At 33.1% G+C, this 23,754-nt stretch overlaps 2 protein-coding genes across 2 annotated transcripts; one reads left to right on the top strand and one right to left on the bottom strand.

Annotated features, from left to right (window-relative positions):
- The first annotated feature begins 11,404 nt into the window (after window positions 1-11,404).
- Window positions 11,405-14,000, top strand: LOC139847913 (uncharacterized). The gene is made up of 9 exons (XM_071837642.1): window positions 11,405-11,591; window positions 11,956-12,039; window positions 12,130-12,516; window positions 12,604-12,739; window positions 12,833-12,998; window positions 13,099-13,227; window positions 13,322-13,516; window positions 13,616-13,738; window positions 13,842-14,000. The coding sequence occupies exons 1-9, from the start codon at window positions 11,420-11,422 to the stop codon at window positions 13,947-13,949; spliced, it is 1,500 nt and encodes a 499-aa protein (XP_071693743.1). The 5' UTR covers window positions 11,405-11,419; the 3' UTR covers window positions 13,950-14,000.
- Window positions 14,001-15,258: 1,258 nt separating this feature from the next.
- LOC139849558 (wall-associated receptor kinase-like 15) lies at window positions 15,259-16,573 on the bottom strand. Its single transcript, XM_071839198.1, has 2 exons — window positions 15,630-16,573; window positions 15,259-15,551 (listed from the first exon to the last, which is right to left on the bottom strand). The coding sequence occupies exons 1-2, from the start codon at window positions 16,486-16,488 to the stop codon at window positions 15,487-15,489; spliced, it is 924 nt and encodes a 307-aa protein (XP_071695299.1). The 5' UTR covers window positions 16,489-16,573; the 3' UTR covers window positions 15,259-15,486.
- Between the last annotated feature and the right edge of the window lie 7,181 nt (window positions 16,574-23,754).

The following is a 23,754-nucleotide window of genomic DNA, read 5'->3' on the forward strand; positions in this document are numbered from 1 at the left end:
ATAATTTTAGGTCCGTCGCGTCGGGCGTTGAGAGTTGACTTTGGTCCCGGTTCCGGATTTTCGAACGTCCTTGCGTACAATTTAATATCTTGTATTTTGCGTTTTGCGACTTGTACTCTTGTAATTTTGAGACGTTTCTCATCAATAATTTGAACCACTTTGATTGTACTTTGTACTTTTGAGCTTTTTGGTCGTTTGCGTCTTCAATTCGTCGAATCTGTCTTTTGTCTTCACCTTTTATTATTTAAACGAATATTGCTTGTAAATAGAACAATTTCAATTAAAAGCTTGTCTTTCTTGAGGGATAATGCTATGAAATATATGTTCGTTTTTAGCATTATCACATTACCACCATCACGTTCAATTAGAACTTCCGCATGACTTACCGTAATATAACCACGTTGATCAGGTGTCATTTTATTACACTAACTCATGCTTCCATTCCAACATCACTCTAAAATATTTATGGATATAAAACAAGTGTCGTTTTCCAGAATTTATAAATCAAAATGATTTCAAAAAGGGGTGTACTAAAAATAGTACGAGAATATAATATTTAATTTAATTAATAATATTGAAAGGGTAATGATGTAAGAATGTCTTTGGAACTATTGAGAATCTTCGTGAGTCGGATAAGACTTCTTCCAATTTACAATTCGAGATATCAGGAGTTTCTGAATCGAAACACATAAGCACTTAATATAACACAAATGATATCTATAAAAATATATAAGTAATAACTCACGTAGGAATGTCGGGAATTTTGAAAGTCCTGAATGACGCTTCCTAGTTTTTCAATAACCGGGGTGTTAAAAATGAACAAGCTTGAGCAGGAGAAGGCTTGTAATCAAAAGGAGAAATACTTTCTCACCGATATTAATAATAATATTATATTAATGTCAGAATATGCACATAATCACATATAAGTGTAATGACACGGTTGTAGACTAGACCACTAATGTATCCAAACAGTCCAGGTCAGACACACTAATGCACCTAATTCCCTACAACCAACACTCTGATACCACCTGTAACGACCCGCCAAAATCGCTATTGACGCAGTACGTTATTCACCGGTTTCATTGCGAGGTTTTGACCTCTATATGATACGTTTTGTAAATATTGCACTCTTTTGAAAAGGCACACCATAAATGAATATTTAAATCCAAGGTTTTTGACATCTGATGATTTCTACATATAGACAATCACTGTAAATAATAGTTTACAATCATACATCCGTTGACAATGCAGACAAAATAAGATACATGGTGATGATTTTGTGAATACAAAGTTTTCTCTAATAAAGCATGTATGACTCCATGCACATAGCTCGTATAACGTATAAGAAAACAGCGGAAGATTTCTAGGGACCTGAGAATAAACATGCTAAAAGTGTCAACACAAAGGTTGGTGAGTTCATAGTTTTAATATTGTGCATAATCTGTATATAAAGGTAGATCACAAGATTTCAGTTATTTCATCCAAAACGTTTATCAAAATATTCTACGGAATTGAGCACCCTGGTAACTAAACTTAACGTATATATAATAAGTACCCCTGTTTTAACATACATGCAACCAACATATACAATACACGCAATTCAACGTGTACTAAACTCAAATAGCATACGTCTGTTTTATAGTTCAGGCTAGGGTTTCTATATCTGGAATAGACGGGGATGTCAAGCCCTATGGATCCATATATAACTACTCGCGCCCACCAGTTTTTATAACCAGCAGTTACTAGTTACCAAAGCTAAGGAATTTTGGGTTCAAACACGGTGTAGAATTTAGTATGTACTTGTATCTATTGCGTTTAAAATAAAGTGTATGTATTCTCAGTCCAAAAATATAGATTGCAAAAGCAATTAAAAAGTGAGCAAATGAAACTCACCTGACAACTTCAGAAATAAATCACAGAGATGTGACCGAAAATTGGAATGCAAGTAACCGTAGACCTCAACCTAGAGAACGTATATTGGTAAATAAGTGTCTAATAAGCTAGGTTGGTCCATAGGGTAAGTATAGTCCTATTGCTTAAGTCCGACTCATAAATTTAGCAAAATTTAGCAAAAGTCAACGCAAGTCAAAGTAAGTCAAATGTAAGTTAAACGCAAGTCAAACACATTCAACATGGTTAACACAAGTCAACAACCACATAATATTACACAAGTTGGTCAATAGTGAAACATAAGTCAAACTTAAGTTATTCATTTTTACTTGGAAAAATTTATATTATTTACATATATGTATTTTTTGGTATTTTGCAGCTGATTCCGGGTCCCACCAAATTCGATATAATACCTTAGGTCGTGACCATTAGAAAGTATGTAATCCCACCTTTCTATAGAAAGTTTATTTGACAAAAACGGAGTTATGGTTTTAAAGTTATGACCTCCCGAAAACAGTCTCCCGAAAAATAAAATGCTGATAAAATGCTGTTAGTGTTCAAAATCAGCAACGATTGTCCATTTTCTCGCTTGTTTTAAACCTGTTTAGACTCAACAAAATCATACATATAACATATCGTTTTAAATCTTGTCGTAAATACTTTCAATACCAATTAATAGTTTTTAACCATACTTAACTGTTTTCAACTTACGAGTCCGCAAAGTAGACCCAAGAGTCATTTTTGACACTTTACCAAAATTAAAAGTCAGCCCCAACATCCTATTTTCATGCTCGTTTTAAACTAGTTTAGACTCGACAAAATCATACATATCTTATATCATTTTGAAGCTTCTCATATCTACTTTCTGACTCAATTCATAGTTTTCACCATAACTTAATCATTTACAATTTACGAGCCTACAAAGTGAGCCCGAGAGTTATTTTGACACTTTAACTAAAATAGTAAAAGTTTTCCATTGACAACTCTAATTCTAAATCATAATACTTGAGCATGTAAAAATCATGTCACAAGTCCAAAATGATATTTTAGACGTGTTACGTACCTTTGTTTCTCAAACTTTCGCATATGGGTCAAAGTAGACGCGTATGACCCAAATGGGTCATAAATACCCATTTTGACCAACACATGGGAAAACTCATTTTTAAAACATTACAATCTTCAAACTTACTTAAATTGATATATCGGACGTCTCCATGGTGCCCGTTACCCATTTTGACACATTTAGGCTTAAATGGGTCAAGTGTCCAAACGGACGGTTTAAATTACATGGTTTATACTTATACAAAATTATCACTTTAGAACACCCCACACTATATGAAATAGTTAATATAAGTGTATTAAGTTCCTACAAAAAGTCTTAAGTCTCTAGCATTGGTCATTATTTTTATAACCCGAAACATTTGTAAAAACACACGTTTAAAATCGTATTTACAGCAGAAACTTCTGTGATTTTTAGAAAAATCATCGCAACTCCAAATAAGTCACCGCTAATTGGAGATGCGGCGTTTTTAAGTGGAGAATCTACCCAATTTTTCGTATAGTCTCATTTAACCCAGAACAGCCCCAGAAACAGCAAACGTACCCGCTAGTCGAATCAGTTTTTAACAGCACTTTTAATAAAATGTACAAAACTTTGAACGAGTGTATAGGGTTCAACAAAAATCGAAATGACCCGATTCTTGAGTCTAATTTCAATAGATTTTCGACGTCTACAATCCTATCAACCCAGGTTTTTAATTAAACCTCGTTAACCGTGTCAAAAATGTACTTTTTCAGCCTATCCCGAAATGTACCTTATTTTAATCCTAACTTTTGACCCGTTCGCCCAATTTACGCAATATCTATATGAAAATTTAACTACTTTTCGAGAGTAATTCATCTAACAACTTATCATAATCAGTTACTAAGATTTACCTGCTCAGAATCAGATAAGCAGCTACAAATTTTTATATCAAAATCTATTTACGCGTAGTTTTTGATCCGTTAATCGAAATCAAACGATTCTTAAACCAAAAGTTATTAATTTTTCAAGCTCTTTTCAAATATCATCATGACAAGAACAGACTGTAAACTCAATTTTTCTAAAGTCCCAATTTTAAATACGAATTTTCAATCCGAAATTAATTAATCATAACTTTTGATCTAGAAATCGAAATCACATGATATCTTAATGAAAAGTTATTAATTTTTTAAGAGCAATACATTTATACACATATCATAAACTGAAAATATCATGTTCATATAAGTAGCATACCATTCAAATTCGTGATCATTCATAAAAACGAGTTAAAACTTCAATTAAACATAACATGAGTATACGGTAACGAAAATTCGAAATTCCAAAGCCCAAACTTATTAGTTTTTCAAGAGGATTTTGATTATCTCATAATATTATACATTCAACAAGTTCAAGTTTCTGACCTCACACAAAACAAATTCGTGATTCATCAAAAAGTCATCAAACGATCAAATTAATGAATAATATCATGCATACTTACAAGGACTTGAGCACTAAACACTATATCTACCTTAAAATGTAACAAAAACATGAAAACCCAAAAATTAGAGTTTTTGAAACTTACCCTAATCAAGAAATTGTTTGTATAGATGTGTAGAGCTCTTCGAGAGGAGTCCGAATATGTAAACGATTTTATGATCAAGTGATTTCTTGAAGGTGTTCTTGAGGAAAGAAGATCGATGATGATGATGAATAGTGGATTTTCTTAAGGAAGAGAAAAGAAGTACGTATGTGTGTTTGATGAACTGACTTAGGTTTAGAGATAGATATGTCACGGGTATATATCTATCTTAATTGATATCACGGATGTAATAATTAATAAACACGGGTATAGAATGTGTAGTCACGGGTAAATAGATATATCACGGGTCTAATAATTAAATAAATACGGGTTATAAATTTTAGTAGTCACGAGTTTAATAGTAAGAAATATAGATATAATGTATAGTCAAAGGTGATTAACAGTGGTATTTACGGATATCTCAAAAATATATATTAGATATTTATTAGATTTTTTTCGCTATCTAAAACCCATGTAGTTTGTCTTAACAAGTTTCACTAACTGATAAATTTTATATTAAAAAAATACATCTATATATACTGTTCGAAACCTTTTATATTTAATTACAATCAATTATTAAGAATATATTTAAATATCATTTTTATATTTAAATTATATAATAAAGTAATTATAATATTTATAAATCATTTGTTACGTAATTTATGGGAGTAGTTGGCACGTGAGTCACGAATTTTGTATCTATTATCTAATATATAATAATATAATAATAAACTGAATTATTAGTTTGAATTATTAAACCAAATTATTAATTTGAATTATTAACTCAATTATTAGTTTGAATTATTAGTGTATAAAACTATATATCTAGAAACGATCGTATAATACGCTTATAAATACTTGTTGAATAAAAATATAAGTATTATCATCCTACTTAATTAAAATGATTTTTAAAACTCAATTGTTATATAACATAATTTATTTAAATTAATAATCATACATTTTGTTGTCTTAAAATATATTTTTCCCCGTTTTCACTAATCGTAGTGTTTAATTTATAACTAGTATATTCTAAAAAAAAAGAGTGGAAAAATCATTGAATCTAACAAATGGTTGTTAAGTATTTAACCGAAAAAATGGGTTATCACACTTGAGCTCTAGATACCACTTGTTAGGAATTCGGTAGGCCCTAACAAGACAAGTGATTTATGCGAATCACTAACCTACGAATGACAAACGAATTAAAATGATAAATGAAGTATAAACGACACGGGTAATTAACGTGGTTATATCCCAACTTCAAAACGTGGAGAAGGGTTTACTCAACGGGCGCAAACCAGAGTTTTTTTTTATATTATTGTGCAAACATTATAATGAAGCTAGGGGTTACAATTTATAGGAAGAGTTAAACTTGTCTACCAAGTTAAACTTGTCCTTCAAGCAAAAGACATTCCATAAATATCTATTACTTGCTCCATACTCCATTCCTACTAGAAGATTTAATTAAGGCAACATAATCTCTACGACTTGTTCACCAAGTCAAGCTCCCTACAACTTGTTCACCAAGTCAAGCTCCTACGACTTGTTCACCAAGTCAAGCTCTCTTCGACTTGTTCCTTTGATCAAATTCTTCACACCTTCAACATATGCATCTCACAACATCTTTCTTGGTTAGATTGTTTGATCGATCCTATTCGGTTTCAAAGGCTTAACGGATCATGTATGTCTTAAATCTGGATAGCGGAATGTTAGTTTTTTTGTTTAGACCGTAATTTTTGGAACTTGTAATGTTACGGTGTCGTTTTTGAATGAAATTGTGTTTGTGAAGGTCGTAATTATCTCTTTTATTCATTGTAACTAGTATCTTCTTACTATTATATCTACAAAATTGTTGCTTTAAAATTACAGAATACGAGTGTGCTTGGCGCACCAGCTTCTTAGAGCTTATGGGAGCTTATAGGAGCTCGAACTTATGAGTTTTATAAGCTCTGAATCATAAGCTTCGTTTGGTAGACATAAAAAGTAACACTTATGAAAATCATAAGCTCTTAAAAATAAGCTCCTCTCCTCATAGGGTTGTGTTTGCCGCGCAAGCTTATGAGAGCTTATGAAAGCTTATAACAGCTTGAGTTTATGATTTTAATAAGCTCTAGTCATAACCTGTGTTTGGATGACATAAAAATAGAGCTTATAACAATTATAAGCTCTTAAAAATGAGCTCTTCCCAACTAGCTTATTAAAAAGGTAGAGTTTATGAAATTGAATATTATCAAAAAGTCCTTCATTTAATTATTTTACTTATTAATCATTGTCCATATTAGTTGATTTATAACCATAAGCTCCAGCTAGTAATCAAACACTTGTAAAATTTAATAAGCTACAGCTTCCAGCTTCAATAATAAACTCCAACTTCAATCATAAATTTTAACTCCAACTCCAACTAGTTTCATCCAAACACACCCATAGTAGGTTATGAAAAGAAAAAGTAGAGCATATGAATTGCAAAATAATCTCCAATAGTTTATCAAACATTTATAAAAATAATAACCTCCAACTCTCAGCTTCAAAAATAAACTCTAGCTCCATCACTAGCCCGTAAGCTCTAGCTTCAGCTACAAGCTCCAACTAGTTTCTTTCAAACACACTCTGCATACCATTTATCTAGAAGTTACTTCTTTCGTCCCATATTAATAGTCATGTTACCACTGAAGCTTGACTTGAGTGGTCTGGGGTTGGGATCCAACCTGGGGTACTGCGAACCCATGTTCGATTCTCACTCCAAGTAGAGAGTTTTCAACCTTTGATGGTACTGCCAACATCAATGCGATTTGGTAATGTCTCCAAGGGGTTTTCCCCAATTTTCGATTGTATTGCCAACAGTGGCGGAACCAGGAATATATTTCACTAGGGGCGAAATTTTTATTGAAAGCGTCCGGATTATAAAAAGTGCATGAAATTTCGTCAAAATATTACTCCATTCGTCTTAGATTAATTGTCCAATATTTTTTGTCGGGATGTCCCAAATTAATTGTCAAATTCAAAATATGGAAAGTTAATTTAATGTATTTTACAATATTTTTCTAATGAATTACTGTAATTAAATTACAAAAGTGAAAGGGTTTTTAATTTATTGATTAAGGGAAAATTGTAAAGTTATAAAAAAAATACAGAAAATGTACACTATGATAATAATATTTTCTAAACTGTGTATTTTTTTCTCGGAACAATTATTCTGGAACGGAGGGAGTAGTAAACTTGCCAATACATAAAGTAACAGATTAAAATCTATATATTTATATAAAAGAGAGTTTAAAAAATATGACATGTCATTAACACCTTAATTGTAGCTAATTGTGACAAGTATAAAATCCACATGTCTCTTTCATAATTATCCAAAAATTAAGGAGCTATATAATATTTAATAATTTAATATTATTACTTAAATGGAATTAATTAATAACTACTCCGTATATAAATTGAAACGGGTTTAAGCTTTAACCACATTCATTTTATAAAGCTTGAAAAGTAAAAAAAATGTTTGGAAAAACCAACATCAACTTCATTTCAAACTATTGGTTCTGAAAATGAACATTAAGCGTCGTAAAATAACTGATTCATTTGAAACAGTTTTTGAGTAGTCGTTCAACGCACGGGCTCAAAACCTAGTTGTCAATATATTTCATGATCCATTTGACCGATTAATATTTTCTCACTAATATTAATACATCAAGACAAAAATACATCAATACATCAAGACAAGATATGCATTGATCATCGAATTGTATGACTTTTTCCTTCATCTAACCACGCAGGTTTGTTTGAGTGGTCACCGAATTGCCCAATGAAGTACACCACTCGGGTTCAATTCCTGAATATGCCAAATTGTTCAAAAAGGGAGTGTGACTAGAGGATGCGCATAATGCGCAATTCATCTGGTACCAGGTCTCGCGCTCGGGGGGCTTGATTACCCGAGGTTTTACCTTCTATGGGGGAGCCAATGTGCTCATTTATAGGAGGGTTTCCTCGCTTACCAAAAAAAAATAAAAATACATCAAGACAAGATATGCATTGATCATCGAATTATATGACTTTTTCCTTCATCTAGTTAATACGGAGTAATATACATTACTTCGTATGATATTACTATATTATCTAATAGACAAAAATGGTGAATAGTAATTAGTGGCATTTTCGTCCTTTCACTTTTTTTATTATAATTAAATTTCACTACACCAACAAATACCTCCACACTTTTTTCAAATATTCAAATCGACCCCCCAACCAGAGGGATAAAGAATCAAATAATCATTTTCATAAAAAAAATCTTAAATAAACTCTACCCAAATATTCAACGGGTCATATCAAGTTAAATTTTCTGACACTATCGTTAAACTCGAAATAATTTTAGCAACACAATGTCACTAACTATACACAAAACGGAAGCTTTTAAAAAAACGCTAAATATTTGGGGTACTTTTCATGCACGTTGATTTTGCGTTAAATTTTTAAAAGTCGATAATTACATAGCTAAACGCGGAGATGGACATATGTTGTTAATTTTAAATAACATTTAAATCTTTAACGGGTTATACCTTTTAGTTCGACTCAAATTGCGCTTTAACGACATCATTCTTTTTAGCCACGAAATAATTTTACAAATTAAACGCAATAAAATACATTGAAAACCGAACCCTCGGCGCGAAGCGAGGGTCCAACAACTAGTTTGAACTAAATATAAATATGTTAACTTCATAAATTTGTTGAAATAGAGAATAATTCGAATATTAATAAAATAAGGGACTACATGTGTAATTTATTTATTTATAATAGTACAAGTGAGACGTGCAATTTATTTAAAATAGTACAAGTGGGGCCTTTGGATTTTCCTAATTTGAGTTTTATGTAGGGACTAAAATTGCATCTTCTGACAGGTATATGGTACACATTTTTAAAGGTTAAGTAATAAGGAGTCAAATTGTGAGTTTGAAATAAATTAGAAGGTCCTTTATGAAAATAGTCTTCTCTTTCATCTGTTATCCCCAAACAGCTAAACTCTTTCCTGAATTTTTTTTCTTTCACTTCCCCTGTTCTTTTATGGTTGGGGGCAAAATAAATAATCAAATTTTAGCTCTAAAATATCGTGGTTCACTGGGCAGGCGCCCCCTTGCCCCAAGCTATTTTCGCCCCTGATTGCCAACATTATCGCGAATTGAGTTTTCTCCTAACGCGTTTATAGGTGACAAATCAGAGAATTCGATGTAGATATCGCCGTTGAAAAAAAAATTAATAGTCATGTTTTATTTTTGCTAGTATTTTCTATTCTAACTTTAAATATTTTTATTTGTATTAAATATTATTCGATAATTGTTATATTAATGGATTGATTATTAAATATATTTTTAACGATATAATGCGAATCAAGCACTATATAACTGATATAAATATAATATAATACTTTTAAGGATCAAAGTAAAAAAAAAAAAAAAGAGAATTATAGAGTCAAAGAAAAATTATTAATATGAATCGAAGGTAGTAATAAAAGTAGTTTAAAAAAGATAAAAATTAGAAGGAAACACTTTTTGTAGCACACTTGGTCACACGTTTACATTTCCCAGGAAATAAATTCAGCTTTCAAGATGGCAGTGCCAATTGTACAACCATCTCATCAACGTGGGACCCACCAACTACTTATTTTTGGGTTACGAAAACAATACGATTCCATTACTGAATTACATACGTACACCCCCCGTCGTCTTTTTCTTTTGCTTCTTATACCCGCCATTTCTTTATTTAATTTACGAGTATTTTTTACTACTATTATTTATTTATTTTTGTCAACATATTACTCTAGTTACTCTAGAAATAAAATAATCCATACTTTCCAAAACAAGCGTTCTACTTTAACTTTCTAAAAGTTTTTTTTAGCAACTTTAGAACGGACTATGTAATGTAATATAAAATGTATTTTATCTATTAAATTTTGTTATAGCATTTATAATTGCTTCTAACTTATTTTTCAATAAATTAATAACTGATAAATTTTTTCTATCTATATTAGAGCACTGGGAGTGGTGACCCAGGTCACTTGGCATGTCAGACGTGACTTGCTGAGTCAGAAAAAGTGGGGAGTGATGTCCTATGTAACTTGGGGTATAAAAATTAACATAAATACAAAAGTGGACTGCCTCAAAACACGCTGCGTATGCGACTGATAGAGGGGAAACGGGCATGTGCGACGAGGGTGGGGAGTGGGTGACTCAGTCACCTTGATTGCGACGAGGTGGAGACGGGGTACCACTCCCCTTGCAATCGAACATGGAACAAAAAATTTTAGGGCCCAAAATTTTTGAAAAATAGTGATTTAATTATAATAGAATGGCAATTATTTGTGATTAATATAGATTGTTACACTTTTTTGAGAACTTTAATGTATTTATAATTTTTATGTTTCAAAATCGTTGAGGCCATGATTATATGAATATATTGAATTTTAAATCTGTTTTCTTTAGTATAATTTTCATAAATCATACATTATTATATTACAAAAAAATGTAGTTAAAATCAAATTAAAAAATAATAAAAATTAGAAGTTAAAACGAGATACTTCTTATGGGGAGGGAAGCAATTAAAATAAATAAATTAATAATTAATAATTAATAATAAAACTAAATGAAAAAAATAGTAAATAAAATAAAATAAAATGCTTCTATTTTGACTTTTCTTCATCTTCTTCGTCAATTTCCACATCGTCTCACCAAATACTCGTACACATTTATGTATCTATCCATATCTATAGAAACAGAATCTGTAAGTATTAATTGTAGCGGTTGTTGCATCTAAATTTTTTACTTTCCTCACACGTCTTCTTCTCTTCAAATGTGTTGATTTTAGAATAAATATACATATATGCATATATAATATAAGATATATATGTATATATAAATATATATTAGATTGATATATAAAGAGAGATGGGAGCTTGCTTATCGACGCCGGAGAATTGCGTCGGAGGTAGATTAAAGTCGTCGAAGAGGAAACTAAGAAAACGAAGTAAGGATTCAAAACGACGTGTTTCAACTCGATTATCCGATCAAGCTAAATCACATCCGTCGGATCGATCCTTCATTAATCCTACTTTTCGAGGTATTTTTTCACCTGTATATGTTTATTGAAATAGGCGAAATTGAAGATTACAGGTGTATTAATTGAGACTTTTAACTACAGTAGTTAAAGTTATTTATCATTCTATTGCATACTGATGAATTAACTAATTTGTGTGTTAATTACAAAATCATGTGCTTTTAATGAAGTAACATTTGTTTAAATTGAAACTCTGTGTTAATGTGATAGATTTTTCCTGTTTAATGAAGATTCTGTATATTACTATATTTACAGATTCTGTATATTACTATCTACTTTATTCTTCTTCTTTAACATTCTACATTTTTTATAATCTTAATATAAGCATATGTGAAATTAGCTCTGAATTACCCTTATATGTTAGCAGGGAGCACTGAAGAGTCATGGTATGATTCTGCTACAGTTCTTGAATCTGACTGCAGTGAAGAAGACTTCCATAGTGTTCTTGATGGTACCATTTTTATTATAATATATTCCATTTCTAATTAACATGTGATTAAGTATATCTATAATTTTCAAACTAATGTATTTATGTATGCAGATTCAGTTTCCCTAAATGGTTCAGATGGTGCCTCGAGGGCAAGCATTGCATCTATTAGGGATATTAATCATGGAGATGGTGAAGGTCGTAAAAGTTCGGTGCATCCGGAGGATATGAACCCGAGATTGAAATCTAATGGACCTTCAAACGAGATTAAGCCTGTGTACATTGATGAAATATGCTCTTCTGTAGAAGATAATATCGAAAGGGAAGACGGTTTGTTGGATTGCGGAATAATTCCTAGTAATTGTCTTCCTTGTCTTGCTGCTACGATTCCCTCGGTTGAGAAACGTAGATCTTTAAGTTCTAGTCCACCGAGTTTAAGGAAAAAGGCTACACATAAACTTTCATTTAAATGGAAAGATGGTCATCCTAATGCTAATATATGTAAGTTTAGAAAAACTAGCATTTTTTAAATTTGATGTGTTGCATTTTGGATACAAAATGTTGACATAGTTTTTGAATTCTTATTAGTTTCTTCCAAGATGCATTTGCAAAGACCGATAGCTGGTTCACAAGTACCTTTCTGTCCAGTAGATAAGAAAGATCTTAATTCGTGGTCACCTGTTGAACCAAAGACTTTCAGAGTACGAGCGGAGAATTATTTGAGGTAACTTAGTGTTATTCGGAGTAATTGGTAATAAATAAATGGTTGTTATGTGCTTACATTATCTTTATCAGACATTTTACTGAATGTTTACAGGGATAAAAAGAAGGAACATGCTCCTAATTATGCAGCGTATTACCCGTTTGGTGTTGACGTGTTCTTGTCTCAAAGGAAAATCGATCACATTGCTCGATTTGTTGAGCTTCCTAATGTTGGTTCATCTTCTGGAGAACTACCGTCTATTCTTGTTGTAAATGTACAGGTACTTTCGATCATACATACTGTATTCATTAATGTTGAAATTGAAGTTATTATTAGCTCGATCTTAACGTTGGTTCCATTTGTATGTGGTGGTTGCACAGGTTCCATTGTACCCTGCTGCCTTTTTTCAAGGTGATATAGATGGCGAAGGAATGAATGTTGTTTTGTACTTTAAACTTTCTGATAGTTACTCAAAGGAACTTTCATCTCAGTTTCAAGATAACATGAGAGTAAGAATCAAATAAATCAATCTTTGCATAATATGTTATCCCATTATTTGTTATTATCCCTTGATGAAAGCTTACTCAAGCTGTTTTGAAACAGAGGATTCTTGATGATGAAATAGAAAAAGTCAAAGGTTTCCCGGTCGATACACTTGTACCATTTCGTGAAAGGTTGAAAATATTGGGCCGGGTTGTAAATGTAGAGGACCTTCAATTAAGTGCACCTGAGAGGAAGCTTATGCATGCGTACAATGAAAAACCCGTGCTCTCACGCCCGCAACATGAATTCTACCAAGTTAGTATCTTATGTTGAATCGTGTTATATGTATTCAATTTTATTTATTACTTGGGCAATGTTTTTTGTATGATATTTTAATGATGGACTATTTTGCAGGGTGAAAATTACTTTGAGATTGATTTGGATATGCATAGATTTAGTTACATTTCAAGAAAAGGGTTTGAAGCATTCCAAGATAGACTAAAGAACTGCATCTTGGATGTGGGCCTAACAATCCAGGTTACATTTTGCGTTACTCGAACAATCTGATTAGGCTTCTTAAGCTTTTCATTTCTTTTTCTTAGTTTAAAAACTAACAAGAATTTGTTTTACGGTTAATCAGGGAAACAAAGCTGACGAATTGCCAGAGCAGATCTTATGTTGTGTAAGGTTAAACGGAATTGATCGTATGAGATACCACATGTTGGCATTAAATCAAGAACCACTATGATAATTTGTGTAAGCATCTAACTCAATATCTGATAATTAATATCTGAAGATCTTTCCATCCTCTTGTTTTATCATATTCCTTTTTTGTTATCTGCAAAACTTAAATAACCACATCTAAAAGGGTAAAAGTTTTGCTGTCATACCAATGATGTACCCCCTAATAATTTACACAGGTGTTTGTACACATTCGTGTGCACAGGTGGTGGGTCCCTCTGGTAGTGTATATTGGTCCCAGATAGTTTTAGGATGGAAGTGCATTGAGTGTAGGTTAAGTCCTATACCTTTTGTGATCCCAAAGTTGGTAATGATCTAAATGCACACATGCAAACCCCAACTGATTGTACCAGTTGTAGGTCCAGCTCTTGAAGTGAGCTACTCACTGCATGTAGATTCACTTGGATCTCTAAACTAGAAGTAGGAACCGAAGACGGTCTTTACACTCGTGTAAGATAAAAACAATGTCAGCATAAATAATGAGTTACTTAAGAGCACTGAGAGTGGTTGACGCGTCAATTTCAGTGTTCAGTTTAGTGTATTTTTGGGAACTATGAATGTATAAAGCGGATGTGTGGTTCACTGTTCAGGTTCAGTCTTCAAATATGTGGACCAATAGAAAAAAAAAAAGAATGGAAAGAATTAAATAAAAACTGTGGAACACCGAAAAACCCAAAGTCCATTTTGAGACTTTGAGAGGGAATGCTGGATCTGGGTGGTGATCGCCGGATCTTGGAGTTCCTGAAATGGAGCTTTGAATCCGACTAGAGTAATGCTGACCGCTCCTAAAGCTCTAAGAGGTGACATTTTGACCCATTACGTTGGTAAAAGTAAACAAGTCTAGTGGGTCGAAAGTGTTTCCAGAGAGTGTTTGATTCAAAAAACCTCCTAAATAATTAAATTGGAAGAACTAGACTAGTATTAAAACAGAACTTAATTTCTGTATAAGTGCACTAATACTTACAAACGATATGATCTTCAAGACAAGTGCGTTTCAGGTCTACCCAATGTTTTATGAGGTTTACATTTTTTTACACTCTATATATGCATAGATAGAGATGTGTTTTAAGTCTGTCAAAGAAGTGTCGTATAGTTAATAATTTTTATTTGAGTAATATTGTTTACAATCGTAAAATCTGTTTATTAAAGTAAAAAATCATCACACTCTTCAAACACTTTAAACAAGAAAAACTTTATTCGTTTACCCGTTTATCTTTTTTTCGGTATTCCGTATGAATTTTAATAAGCCTTTTGAAAACAGAGTTGCTAAATAATTCTGTAAAAGGATTACAATTTCTTCTTAAAGAAGAGTGGGCCTGACTTTTGTACTAGTGCATGAAGGAATTAGAACCCTATTCTATTCCAATTTTCGTCAATGTGCAACTTTTTCTCTTATGCAATTGTATCAGAGCACTATGCTGAAATATAGAATCCCACCTCAAAAGATGTATTAACCAGTTAACTTAATCATTGATTTAACAATATTCAGAATTGAGTTTGAGTACAAATTTCTCCTTTGCACTAGATAAAATTTAATCTAAAAATTAGAAACGAGATCGAAGCATCAGAATCGTCATCATCCATGCCAATGCATAAATCCTCACACACCCTGTAAATAATTTCGACTTGTAAACGCTACACAAGAAATAGAACATATCACACTAAACCGTCACAAAATAAACCTTACCGTTGCTAAAACTTGAAGTTCCACTCCAAGTAGCTTCAAAAGAACAATCTGCTGTAGTATTGATTCCATTTTGACAATTACACACGAATGCGTTATACGGCCCATCATAGCCACAAACTCCATTGCTTTTTTCACAACTAGCACACAGTGCTGGATATTCATTATTAAAATTGAACTTATACTTTAACGCGACACCATACTTCCACCTTTCGGGGTCATCAACATGTCCATTAAACCCGTACAACCCTGAATACGACTCACAGTTCAACTTCTGCAAGTCCATTTCGAACGCTGGTCCAAGATCCACAGGAGTATAAACGCAACAACTTGAAACTGGGACTGTAACCTTAGTAACCGCTTGACAAGAATTCAATAGCCCACAAACTCGACTCCCACTTCCAGAATCACAAACCGGGGAAACAGAGTTGTTATGATTGTCGTTTTTAAATATTGGTGATGAAGTGACGTCACAGTTAAGGAGGGCGAGAACAGTATCATCGTGGAAGCTAAACGGGGCGTCCCAATCGAGACTGAAGCCTTTACTACGTTGAGTGCAAGTACAAGTTGACATTGAGGGGTCAGTTATGTAAATTATTTGGTTGGAATAGTCAATGGCCGTGACCGGGTAGGACCCGGTGTGTGTGGTGAAAGTGAGCTGTTGATTGTTACAAGTTACTCGGATTTGGAACCTCGGATCACCGCATCCCGAGCCAGTTCCAAACGGGTATTTCACAGGTATTAGACCACATGTATTTTTGCATGTTTGGGAGGTGATTGGGTATGATGAGAGGATGATGAAGATGGAAATTGTGGTTACTTTGGTTGTTAAAGAAAGTTGATAGTTTGTGTTGAGTAGCATTTTAGCTATTGAGCTTAATACAATCTAAGTAGTGAAGATTTTGCTTTGTTAATGAAGGGCTAGGTATTTATAAAGATAAAAAGGTTGACTTGTATATTATTGTTATACAATAAAAATTAAAGTTTTTGTGTTTGTTTTATGGATGGGGTGGTTCTAGTGTCTTGGGGACCGATTTGTAGGTTTGTGGTGCTCTTTTAGGTACAAAGTTTGATTAGATGCTTTGGATCTGTATATGTTCAGTTCTAAAGGTCATTCTCTCATGTCCTAAAATGATTTAAACACTAGAAGTTAATGTTTCAAGATAAGTATGATTAAGACCATCTCCATCCAGGCGTTAAACTGATGAAAACTGGCGGTCGTTAACGCGGCGTTAGTTTTCGTCAGCATCGGGCGTTAGTTGAATTAGCAACGAAATAAAAAAGTCAGTTTTTATTGGGCCACGTGTCACTAGCCGTTGTCCAACGCCTATCTAGCCGTTTTTTCTATTTTTTTAATTTAATTTCTATTATAAATACCACATACTCCGTATATTATTCATTTTTACACAATAAAAACATCAACTTTCTGTCAATATTTATACATTTTACTCTGAAAAATTATACAATCATGACATCATATTTACTAGCTTTCGATTCCGATTCGGAGGATATTCGTGTTATCCAACTTATTTAAGAATTGAAGGAAGAGTCCGAAGTCGAGTCCGTTCCTCGTATTCCTAGAGTTCGCGGATACATTCCGAGAGATCGTGAGTCAGCAGCGCAACGATTGTGGAACGGTTACTTTGCCGACGCACCAGTGTTTCCGGCTAAGAAATTTAAAAGGCGGTTTCGTATGCGCATAAATTTATTTCTCCGTATAGCGCAAGGAATAACTACATTTAATGGTAATTATATTCCCGAGCATTTTAATTTTTTTAGGGAAAGTATTGATGCGCTCGGTAGGCAGTCGTTTACTACTTTACAAAAGTGCACTTCGGCTATACGTCAGTTAGCTTGGATTAAACCCTGATATTCTCAATGAATATTTACATATGAGTGAGCAAACATCAGTACTATGTTTCGACAACTTTTTTAAATGTGTCATTGATTTGTATAAAAGGCAATACATGAGATCTCCCACTACAGACGATGTTGCACGATTGTATCATGCACACGAGGAGAAGCATGGGTTCACGGGTATGCTCGGTAGTATCGATTGTATGCATTGGGAGTGGAGGAATTGTCCTGTTGCTTTGAAAGGACAGTACACTAAGGGTGATCACAAGGAACCGACGGTTATGCTTGAAGTGGTGGCTTCATATGACTTTTGGATTTGACATATTTTTTTCAGGATGGCAGGTTCCAACAATGATATCAATGTTTTGAATCATTCACCTGTTTTTAATGCACTAAAGAACGGAACTTCTCCATCTACACCATTTGAGGTAAATGCCCATCAATACACCAACGGTTATTACCTTGCCGATGGTATATATTCCGATTGGGCGACACTTATCCAAGGAATGTCGTGCCCCACAGATGGACCAAGAATTTAGTTCACAAGATTTCAAGCAAGTGCACGAAAGGACATAGAGAGGGCATTTGGTATTCTTAAAGGGCGATTTCATATTTTAAGTCAACATTCACGGACTTTGAAAGTAAACAAGATGCGAAGAGTAATGGAATGTTGTCTCATATTATATAACATGATTTTAGAAGACACTGATTTTGCGCTACGTAAATGGGAAGAAAGATTTATATCCGAGGAAAGGGCAAATCGTGCCCAGTGAGTAAAGAATAGAGGACGTGATCAAGACATTGACAGAAGAGAAATAAGGGACAGGGCGGTGCATGACCAACTCATTGAAGATTTAACCGTGCATATTTGGAATCTTCCAATGTCATTTCGACCTACGAATTAGTCTTTATTTATGTAATCTTTAATTTTATTATTTTTAGATTGTTTTTTTTTGTATTACTTCTTTTTATTTATTAATTTGTATTTTGTTTTTATTATTAATGAATATGTTATTATTATTAGTTTTATTAAGTAATGTGATATTTATATAAAAAACAAAAGGATCTCACAGAAAACTGACACTGAAAACTGACATTTAGGGCTATAAAATGTCATTAACTAACACTGTCCGGTCAAAGTCAATTGCACTTTTTGAAAAAAAAAAATTGTCAAAACTACTTCTAATGTCACACTCGCCATTAGAAATGGTCTTAATGGCACCAACCTAAGTGGATTAAAAACTAACTTTAGAAAGAAAAAAATAAAAAAAATCGTCTCTCTTCTCCCCTCTCTCTTCCATCGGTTCTTTCAAAAACCAGTATTCACCAATAATGTTCACTGTATTATGGCTCGTAAGTTCTAAAATTAGGAGTTGCCACCATTTTATTTCTTCTTTTATTGCTTTTACGAACCAGTCGTGATTATTCACTCCCGAATCGGTGTCCTCACGTGCCTCCAAGGCCCTCTATTGATATTTTGATTTTTCGGTCATCTTCAGACTCCTGCTGTTCGTTCTTGGGTCAGCCTCCCCTCAACTTTTCAGATATGTGTTTAGGTTCAATCAACCATCAAACCACCCCTTTGTTCACATCTGAGTTTGCTCTTTGTATAGATCTTACCTTTTTTTAGATCCTGAGTTTTTTTATCTAAGATTTTTTCTTATATTTGAATTTTATTTGTGTTTAAGAATTTATTTGTGTTTAAGATTTGGGAGGCACTGGTGGTCGAAATTAGATTGTTGTAGTGGCCAGAGGCAGACGTAGTTACCGGGAGGTACATGGTGGTGGTAATCTCTGCTATACAAGATAGTCCATCTTATTTTATTATATATATTAGTTAGAATTTTCGGAAAAAGGTTTCCTCGTATGCGATTAAAAATCGGCGGATAAAAAATTTAATCGGTTGAAGGTTCACGGGGTGGTTGTCAAGCCGATCATTAAAACTCGGAAAGGTAAATCGGTTGCAGGGTAGTTTGTTCAGGCGTTTCGTTTTGTTTATTAAGAGTTTTATTTTGAGTTGGTTTCGTATTAGTCTTTGTATTGGCTCTTATATTTTTTTATGTTCCAGTATCGTTGCATTGTTTAGGTTGCTCAAGGCTCGGTTTTAGTTAGCTTTTGCTTATTGTTTATTGTTTTGAGTTCGTCTATGGCTCCCGAGCTTTGCAGTCTTTCGTGGTTTCGATTGTACCTTGTTTCGTGTTTTTCATCTTTTTCGTCTTCTGATGAAAAGACTTCGTTTTAATGTTATCGTTATTTTTACCAAAAAAAAAAAAAAAAAAAAAAAGAATTTTGAAAAATAACCAAGCCAAAAGGTTAGGTTTTTTTAACATGACCCTTCAAAATGCGTGTTCAAGAAATCTCAGGTTATTTATGTTTTGTATTTTTCTTTTCATGAGATAATTAAATTAAATTTGGACACAGGAAGTAACAATTAGGTCCTTTTTTTTTAGATGGTGATCACCTAAAACACTTTCAGATTTCTAAATAACCGACTTTATTACTCACACCGTCTCATATTAATAGTTCAGATAAAAAGTACACAGTTTAAGAAATCTCACCATTACAATATAATTTTTATTTACTTTACAGTTTTACCACTTACTTTTTACCTATTATCTTTTTTTAACATCGATTGGGATCATTCGAGGGGGACTAAACCACCCGTTGCGATCATCTCCAGTTTTGAATATGCCGATGCAGCGATAATAACCCCGCCCCCATCGCTGCCCGGGAGGAAATTTTGAAACCGATCCAAGGGCACGGCCAAGTAAAACCTCCTCCCCTTTACCCCCCCCCCCCCCCCCCCCCCCCAAAACGATATGGGAAAGGTGTCATGGGTGGATACTTCATGGCAGAGATGAAATTGTGTTTTTAATATGTAGCCAACGAGGGTCGAACTCCTGACCCCCCTAAAGGAGGCAGGTCATCAACTGCTGGACCACATATCTTGTCTTATACGCAAAAATGAAGGGTATAAAGGAAATTTTACCTTATTATTCTTATCTATTTGTGAAAATGAACTATTAATTTGGACCAATCTAAAATGGAATAGTGGGCTATCAATATGGAGCAGAGTGTAAGACCTCACCAAAAATCGGTATGACATGGCGTGTCAACAAGAAGCACATACCTTGGTATTACTTCTAGGTGAGACATTTTAATCAAAAACGCATTCATTTATTTCAACAAAAAAGTTTTCAACACCAAAGTTTGACCATTAAATCTTAAAAGTAATACATCCCAAAATATTGTATAAAAGGTATGAATGCATAAGTTCATCATAATGAAAGTGGACCAAGCATACGACCCTTCAATAATCTAAGCTTGACCTATAAAGCACAACGGAAGCAACAAACTAGGTACTTGAGAAATACATGCTAAAATATGTCAACGTAAAGTTGGTGAATCACATGTTTATAAAAAACATAAGTAGTTTCATAGACCACGATATTTATATAAAACAGTTCTAAAGTGTATGCATTTTTCGAGCACTCGAATTATGAAGTTTCTTAAGCAATACATAGTAAACTATGCAATCCTTTCCCTATAATAGTGTACACCGACCAAGTGTACCGTTTACGAAGTAATAAGCACCCCTGTTAAAGTAGGGTCCATCTATATGATTCGCGCTTACATAAGTAATTTAGCATAATCAAGCCAGGGACTTTTTGGTTTGTAACTCATAAAATACGTAGTTTAAATAATCATGTCTATAATGTATAATAGTTTCAAAATAGCATGTAATCTCATCCCGATGTATAAACAGTTACTCTGTAAAGTTTAAAGAGGGGACTGTGAACTCACCTTCGCTTTGCACAACAAGTATTCAACAAAAATGAAATATAAGTAGTATTCTTGGATTGAGTACTCAAATTGGAGATATGTTTGGTCAATAAGGGTCTAATAACGCTAAGTCTAGGTCATAATGTAACCATAAGTCACATGCTCGAGATTGATGCAAAAGTAGTCAATAACAATAAACAAAAGTCAACACTAGTATAAAATTCAACACTTTAGAATGAAAGTCAATCGTAAAAGTCAAACTTTCATTTAGTTTTCAAATATCAATTTTTTAGTATAAAAATTCACGTTTTCTAAGTTTTCAGCTTTTTCAGAAAAACACGACACAACGACATTTTCATCACGCGCAGTCAGATAAAAATATTCATAACTAAATAAAAAAATTAAAAAGGTTTTGATTCTACTTGGAGAATTTAGTATCACTTTAAAATACCATCTGAGAAGAAATGAAAGCAATTGGTTTAGCCAATTGGTTAAGTTTATTCCTACAAATTGAAAATCTCATTTTGACACCAATTCAGAAACACGTTTTTGCACTGAGTATAACTTTCTCTTAAAAATTAAAAACATGTTCACACCAATGAGAAAATATTCCTTTATGCGTCTACTTTCATTGGTCCAAAGATGATATTTTAAAACCTTGCTGATTTTCCAAATTCACAGATTTGGTGAGCAAAGGTTGGATTTAGACACTACAGAAAATCTTAATTTTGTTTTAATCATAACTTAAAACCGTACGTCGAATATTAAAGTGTGATACACGAAAAATCATCTACTCGACGAGTAGAATCCAAATATCAATTTTCCAATGTCCATAAACTATGTTTGATATGATCCAAATGGAGTTTATAGGTGGAACCTAGGAGTTGGAAGCATCATCAGCAAGATTAGAGAATCTCGACTTAGATGGTTTGGTCATGTTAGAAGGAGACTACGTGTGGCATGTATGTAGGTTAACGTATGTATGGCTATATTTGTATGTTAGATTAGAGAAGGTCGACTTAGATGTATATATGTATGCATATATGTAGGTTAAGGTATGTATGGTTATATTTGTATGTATGTTTATGTATGTATTTATCAATGTAGACATATATGTCTCTTTAGGTATGTTTGTATGCTTATGTATGTATGTTTGTATGCTTATGCATGTATGTATGTATGTATGTATGTATGTTTGTATGTTTGTATGTTTGTATGCATTATGCATGTATGCACAGAGGCGAAGCCAGAATTTATATATGGGGGTGGCTTAGTCGTTAATTGGATAATTACATAAAAAAAACTGCATTAACAAGCCATAACATTATATTTGATATTTGGTCTTTGGGGGAGTCTGAAATGTCCCGTTCATATTGATTATAAACGTTCCATATTAATTGATTTCGTTGCGAGGTTTTGACCTCTATATGAGACGTTTTTCAAAGACTGCATTCATTTTTAAAGCAACCATAACCTTTATTTTATCGATAAAGGTTTAAAAGCATTACGTAGATTATCAAATAATGATAATCTAAAATATACCGTTTACACACGACCATTACATAATGGTTTACAATAAGAATATATTACATAAAAAAAAATAAGTTTCTTGAATGCAATTTTTACACAATATCATACAAGCATGGACTCCAAATCTTGTCCTTATTTTAGTATGCAACAGCGGAAGCTCTTAATAATCACCTGAGAATAAACATGCTTAAAACGTCAACAAAAATGTTGGTGAGTTATAGGTTTAACCTATATATTATCAAATCATAATAATAGACCACAAGATTTCATATTTCAATATACATCCCATACATAGAGATAAAATTCATTCATATGGTGAACACCTGGTAACCGACATTAACAAGATGCATGTAGAATATCCCCATCATTTCGGGACACCCATCGGACATGATAATTTTGAAGTACTAAAGCATTCCAAATTCCAGAATGGGGCTTGTTGGGCCCGATAGATCTATCTTTAGGATTCACGTCAATTTGGGGGTCTGTTCCCAAATTCTTAGGCTACCAAGCTAAAAGGGGCATATTCGGCTTCGATCATTCACCCATATAATGTTGTTTCATTTACTTGTGTCTATTTCGTAAAACATTTATAAAATTGCATGTATTCTCATCCCAAAATATTTGATTTTAAAAGTGGGACTATAACTCACTTTCACAGATTTTACTTCGTCGGGAAGTAAGACTTGGCCACTGGTCAATTCACGAACCTATAACAAATATGTACATATATATCAAAGTAGGTTCAAAATATATTTACAACATTTTTTATACGTTTTAATGTTTTAAGATTATTAAGTCAGCTGTCCTCGTTAGTAACCTACAACTAGTTGTCCACAGTTAGATGTACAGAAATAAATTGATATATATTATCTTGAATCCATCCACGACCCAGTGTATACACGTTTCAGGCTAGATCACAACTCAAAGTATATATATTTTTGGAATCAACCTCAACCCT

The sequence above is a fragment of the Rutidosis leptorrhynchoides genome, chromosome 5 (genome assembly GCF_046630445.1).
Source record: "Rutidosis leptorrhynchoides isolate AG116_Rl617_1_P2 chromosome 5, CSIRO_AGI_Rlap_v1, whole genome shotgun sequence".
NCBI classification, from domain to species: domain Eukaryota; kingdom Viridiplantae; phylum Streptophyta; class Magnoliopsida; order Asterales; family Asteraceae; genus Rutidosis; species Rutidosis leptorrhynchoides.